General features: G+C 65.2%; 2 protein-coding genes across 4 annotated transcripts; one reads left to right on the top strand and one right to left on the bottom strand.

Annotated features, from left to right (window-relative positions):
* Positions 1-649: 649 nt before the first annotated feature.
* On the top strand, positions 650-3049 carry POLR2H (RNA polymerase II, I and III subunit H). 3 transcript variants are annotated; one of them, XM_086467922.1, is made up of 5 exons: positions 650-751; positions 1245-1328; positions 2073-2166; positions 2294-2377; positions 2505-3049. In XM_086467922.1, exons 1-5 carry the CDS (start codon positions 679-681, stop codon positions 2620-2622), a joined length of 453 nt encoding a protein of 150 aa, XP_086324048.1. In that variant the 5' UTR covers positions 650-678; the 3' UTR covers positions 2623-3049. The 3 variants fall into 3 exon arrangements, with proteins under 3 accessions (XP_086324048.1, XP_086324050.1, XP_086324049.1); XM_086467924.1 differs by lacking the exon at positions 2294-2377; XM_086467923.1 differs by lacking the exon at positions 2505-3049 and having other exon boundaries at positions 1933-2166; positions 2294-2365.
* A 613-nt stretch (positions 3050-3662) lies between these two features.
* On the bottom strand, positions 3663-5422 carry THPO (thrombopoietin). Its single transcript, XM_009955725.2, has 5 exons — positions 5383-5422; positions 4460-4587; positions 4286-4372; positions 3933-4097; positions 3663-3845 (listed from the first exon to the last, which is right to left on the bottom strand). Exons 1-5 carry the CDS (start codon positions 5420-5422, stop codon positions 3663-3665), a joined length of 603 nt encoding a protein of 200 aa, XP_009954027.2.
* Between the last annotated feature and the right edge of the window lie 475 nt (positions 5423-5897).

Here is a 5897-nt window from a genome sequence, read left to right as displayed (position 1 = left end):
CTCCCCCTGCTGGTATACGGCCAGCCGGGCCAGGGCCCCCCCCCGCGGCACAAGCACCCCCAGGAGGGGTCCAAGCGCATGAGCCCCTCCCGACGACAGACTCTGCCCCCCCAATTGCAATGCCCCCGCCCCATTGCAACGCACCCCCCAATGCAATACGCCCCCGCTGCAATGCCCCCCCATCGCAATACACCCCCGGCTGCAATGCACCTTGCACCTCCGCAGCGCCCCCACCTCACTGCAATGCCCCCCCCCCCCCCCCCCCATCTCACCGCCCCCCTTTGCAATGGCCCCCACCCCGGAATCGCAGCGCCCGCCCTCCGCGCCCCCCCCCCCCCCGCATCCGCAGTGTCCCCGCCAGCCCCGGCTCCGGAGGGGGGGTAACCAATTGACCCCTCCGGGAATCTGCCGCCGCCCGAGTGCTCGGCGCTGCGGGCGGCCCGGGGTGCAGCACCCGGGGGCGCTGGAGGGAGGGAACGGGGGACCGGTGGGCACTAAGACCGCGCGGACTCTCGCCGCCGGTCGGCAAGCAGTGCGCAGGCGCGGGGCTCTCCCCGCCCACCCTGAGGCTACTTCCGCCCAGCGGCGGAAAGGAGCCTGCCTGGCGGCGCGCGGCGGAAGTGGGCGTGCGTCATCGGCGGGCGCCGGTCGGGACCGGGACGTGGTGCCGCCGCCGCCATGGCCGGGATCCTCTTCGAGGACATCTTTGACGTGAAGGACATCGACCCCGAGGGCAAGAAGTTCGATCGTGGTGAGTGGGGCCCCGCGCCGCCTTCCTGCCCTCCCGCGCCCGGTTGCTGCCCGCCGGGCGCCAGCCCGGGCCTGCTCGGCGCTGCTCTCCCGCGGGGCTCCTGTGCCTTCCCTCAGCCCGGCCTGCCCTGGTGCCTCCTCTGCCCTTCCCGCCGGGGATGGCCTCTGTGCCCCGTCCCCTCGCCACCGTCTAGCACCGACCCTACCGGGAGCTGCCGGCCGCCAGTGCGCCCGGCTTCCCCAGGCCTGCTTCTGTGCCCCTCCACACCCCCGGGGCGCTCCATTCCCCACCCCACCGTGTTCCTCTCCTTGCCGGTGCACATCTCAGTCTGCTCCCAGGCTCTGGTATCCGTCCCTGACCCCTGTGGGCTCTTTCCCCCCAAATAGCTCGGGTACCACCCTGGGGTGGGGATGAGAATGGCCTGGCACCGGGAACCTGCTCCCATCGAGCCTCTTGGGGTCTTCTCTGTCCCTGACTCTGCTGCTCTCCCCAGTGTCCCGCCTGCACTGTGAGAGTGAGTCCTTCAAGATGGACCTCATCCTGGATGTGAACATCCAGATCTACCCCGTGGACCTCGGTAAGCTGTCGGGCTGCTAGCCCAGAGTGTGCCAGGCCTGAGCCAGCTTGGGTAGGCAAGGTTAGAGAGGCACGTGCTGGTGCTCGGAGGAGAGAGACTGAATTTGCTGTGAACGAGGAATGGGCTGTCTCGGACTTCCTTGGGCCCCTGTGGTGCCCTCAGGTCACAGGAGGTGCTGGGCACTCCCAGTGTGTGGGGGCTGAGCTGGATTCTGGTTCGCCTCGCTGTGTTTGTTTGGGCTCATCTCTGGCCTGTTCCCCAGCGATGCTGTCTAGTGAAACTGCTTCAACCAGTGGCAGCCAAGCTTTAAAGGAAACCTTTAGAAATGAGCTTCTGGGGTTAAATATGCTAAATGGGTAGAAAAGAGAGTCTTACCCTCGATAAAGCACAGAAGGGCTGGAACTGGTGATGCAGGGTCTCATATACCTGCCCAGGGTCCAGCCAAGCTCTCTGGGACTCTTCCTGTCAATCTCTTGTGTCCCATGAAAACACCAGCAGTGTGGTCCTGGTGGCTCTAGTCTCTTTCATGGTGATGACCAACATCTATGGGGAACAGGGAGACAGGGAATCCAGTGTGATCTTTTCCTCCTTCCCCACCATCCAGTTGGAGGACTGAAAGCGGGGATGGGGTTTGTGCTAAACCTGCCAGGGTGGCTCCTTGCCACCACCCCGAGATCTCCTGTGACTGCTGCTGCTCTGGCTGTGCCCCGGCCTTCTCACTGCTCCTCTGCCCTCTCCTCCCAGGGGACAAATTCCGCCTGGTCATCGCCAGCACCCTCTACGAAGACGGCACCCTGGATGATGGCGAGTATAACCCCACGGATGACAGGCCGTCCAGGTACGAGGTGCCACGGGGGAGTGGGTGAGGGGAAAAGGTGAAGTGCTGAGGGGCTGTGAGGTACCGTCTCCCAAAGGCCACTCAGCTGGGTGTGACTCTTCTCTGAACTCCTGCCGTCCCGCCGCAGGGCAGACCAGTTCGAGTACGTGATGTACGGCAAGGTGTACAGGATCGAAGGGGATGAGACCTCCACGGAGGCAGCCACGCGTCTGTGAGTGCCTGTCGGCAGGAGGAGGGGGGACACAGTGCCCCGGGGTGGTGTGTGGGAAGCACTGGGATTTCAGCCCGGGTCTCCCATGGGATTTCCCGCTCTCACCACTCCTCTCGTCCCGCTCCAGCTCTGCCTACGTGTCCTACGGGGGGCTGCTCATGAGGCTGCAGGGAGATGCAAACAACCTGCATGGGTTTGAAGTGGACTCTCGAGTTTACCTGCTGATGAAGAAGCTGGCCTTCTAGGAGACCTCCTGCCTCCCTGGGCTGCCCCAGAGACGTTCTGCTGGTGAACGAACAGGAGCCCTGTGACCCCAAATCCTGCCCCAGCTTCTGTGTTGCCTGGCCCCTCCGGAGCTAGGGGAGGAAGGAGCAATCCCCTTCCTCATCCCTGCCTCTTCTGACTCCTCCTGGGATCTGCAGCCCCCTCCTGCACAGAGAGAGATGCCTGATGGCTGAGTGGAGACCGTGCCGGGTGCTCCGTAGTCCTGCCTGCTGGACGTCTCCTCGCCTCTGCCTTCCCGTGCGTCAGCAGCAGGCTCAGCCCCGGCTCTGGCCAGGGGCAGCGGACCAGGACAGCCACCTGTCTGCCTGGGGGCTGGGGACCCCTTCCGAAGGAGCCATCCTGACACAGGCCGGGGTTGTTCTTGATTAAACTGGGATGTTTTTTCTAGATCTGTCTGCTGGCTGAGAGCTGAGGCTTCCAGGAGCGGGTCTGGCTTCGTGGGGGGCAAAGAGGGCCCATGCCACTTTCCCAAAGGACAGGCAGTCCAAACCTGCCCCAGGCCCTTCTCTAGCGCTGGGGCTAGGGAGAGGCGGGTGGGTGCAGGGGTTGAGGAGTGGTAGCTCATGTCCCCGAGTGGGGTCTGGTGTCCAACAGAGCTCACCTGCCCTGCAGAGCTGGCGGCTGCTGCAGGACGAGCTGGGCGCTGGGGAGGGAGAGTGAGAGCACGTCACCGAGGGTCTGCCTCTTACTGGGGCCCCTGGGGGTGTGCGGTCCCTCTGCCAGGGCCACAGCAGGGGGGATAAGGAGGACGCAAATGACTCTTTTAAAAAAATAGCTCTTTAATTGTAAAGCATTCACAGTAGAGGTCCCTGCCTGGGTGGGAACAGGGTCTGTCCCCGCTGGTGCACAGCTGTTGCTGCTGTCTGCCTCCATGGGCCAAAGGCTTGAGGAGGGGAGCCAACTCTTTCCCTGTGGGCACCTTCCTGGGCACCCAGAGTACAGCTCGGTGTCCGACAGGATGGCTCTGACCTGGGATCGGGGGTGGACCCTGCGCTTAGCCTCACAGGGCCCCGCGCCGAGGGTCTCTGCCACTCCCCTGCCCTTGCTTGCACAAGTCCTTGGCCAGGTCGTGGAAGAAGAAGCGCAGCTTGCCCTGCACCAGCTGCCGGTAAGTGAGGAAGATGCTGGTGACCTGGGTCTGCTCCATGGAGCGTGGGGAGCAGCCTGGCTCCCAGGGTCCTGCCTGAGGGGGGAGAGTGGGACAAGAGGGGTGACAAAACGTCATCATACCCAGCCCAGGGTGGTCTGGCTCGTGCGGGGGAGGTCTCACCTCCCAGCTGAAGGTCTGTAGGAGCAGGAGGAAGGAGTTGGCGTGTCGGTAAAGCTGGCTCAGCTGCCTGGCCGCGCACTCCTCTGTTACCTCGCCCTGGGCCCCTGACACGGTGCCTACCAGCAGTGCCAGGTCGCAGAGGATCTCCCGCCGCTTGGTCTCGTTCTAGGGGAGCAAGCAGTGAGCAGGTTGACCCTCGGACCCTGATTCATTCCTGTGCCCACCCCCCTGTGCCGCCAGGTATACCCCCAGGCATCTTGTTCGGCATTTCTGGTGCCTGTGCCAACCCAGCAGCTCCTCCTCCAGCCCCATGGGCACACTGGTGCCAGCACCATCCTCCCAGCCCCTCTCACCGATTTGGATTTCCACTGCTGGAGGCTCAAGTCCACCAAGGGCAGCACCACGGGGCAGCTGAGTGTGGGCAGTGCCTGGCACTGGCCCTAGAGGGGAGAGGAGGTGCTGAGGTGAGATACCAGGAGCTGTGCCCACCCCTGGCCTTGAGTTTTTTGGGGGGACTGTATCCTCACCGCTTTCTTCTCCATGTCCTTGGCCTCCCCGATGTACTTCTGGATGAGCCTGTTGTCGCAGACCAACCGTGTTGGGCTGGCATGGCCCTCTTCCACGTGCAGGAGGAAGGATGTGAGGAGGAGCAGTCCTGGGGGAGACAGGATTACCCTGGGCACCGTGACACCCTCCATGGGCAGCTCCAGCCCAGGGCCATTCCTCCAGCAGCAACCCCTCACCCCAGCCTGGTGCTGGCCTTGATGGCCCTGTGGTGGGGGTCTAGAGGGGGCTGAGGAGGGCCTGGTGCTGCCCTCCGGTCAGTCAGCACAGGTGCCCAGTGCTTGCTGGGGAGAGCCGGGGTTTCTGTGCCGGTGGTGTGTGCTGAGGGGCCGCACGGCCGTCTCTGTGCCAGGTTTTTTGGCTCCGCTGCAGGGAAGGAGCAGAGCCGAGCTCCCTGCGCGGACCGGGGCCAGCCCTCCGGATCTGTGCCAGGAGCAGCTCCGGGCGTCACGTGCGCTTCGGGGAATCCCTGCCCGCAGCATCCCGTGGCGTATGTCTGCTCCTTGCCGCTGCTCCGGCCAAGGGCTCGCCTGCCGGCATGCTGCTGCCCCGGGCACTTCAGCCGGGCGGCTGCTGTGCCCAGTGACTGCACATCTTCTCTCCAACGGCCCTCTGCACATCCACCTGCCTTCCTGCCCTCCTTGGCCCTACACCTGTCCCCAAAAACCCTTGGCACAGCCTTTTCCCTGAGGCTGGGTGTGGGGAGATGCTCAGCTGCCCTCGCACACGGGTAGCGGCCAGGTCCAACCAAACCAGAGCCACCCTTGGGGTGTGCTGCCTGTACATGGGGCTCATCTCTCGGGGTGCCCCTGCGGGGGATGCTCTGTCTGCCAACGCAGTGCCCCTTCCTGCTCGCTCCCCTCCCCGCTTTTAGCCGCGCACTCACTGTTCAGCTCCATGCTCAGCTGGGGGCTTCGGCCCTGCATCTTCCACCCTGGGGCCAGCGGCTGCTCCCCGGCTCCCGTCCCCCTTCCATGGAGGGCGGCGGTGGCGGGGGCTCCCCGCGAGCTGCCCAGCCGGGACAGAGGGCCGGGGGCCGGGAAAGCCCCCCGGGCAGCAGGGCGCAGCTCTCCCTCCGGCTCTGGCCTGGCCGCCCAGCCGAGGCGGTGCGATGATTTCCTGTTGTGTGTCGCTGACCTTCGAGCAAAATCACAGCGGGGGCCCCGGGCCCGGGGGAACAGCTTCCTGCCTCCGGCCGCTTCCTCCCTTGGCTTGGGGCTCGGGAAGGGCGTCCCTGGGCGCCCTCCGGCCACCGCTCACCTGCCCCCTGGCCTGGGCGCTCGGCTGCCGGCACCTCGGTGGTCAGCGCCTCCGCTATGCCTGTCCAGGGGGTGAAGGTGGCCCTGGTACCTGCGGAAGAGATGGCAGCGGTGACCCTGCGCTGGGTGGCCCTGGGACCAT

Source organism: Leptosomus discolor, chromosome 7 (genome assembly GCF_034619465.1).
Source record: "Leptosomus discolor isolate bLepDis1 chromosome 7, bLepDis1.hap2, whole genome shotgun sequence".
NCBI lineage: Eukaryota > Metazoa > Chordata > Aves > Leptosomiformes > Leptosomidae > Leptosomus > Leptosomus discolor.
The sequence above is the reverse complement of the archived record's forward strand: the minus strand, read 5'-3'. Positions and strand labels throughout refer to the sequence as shown.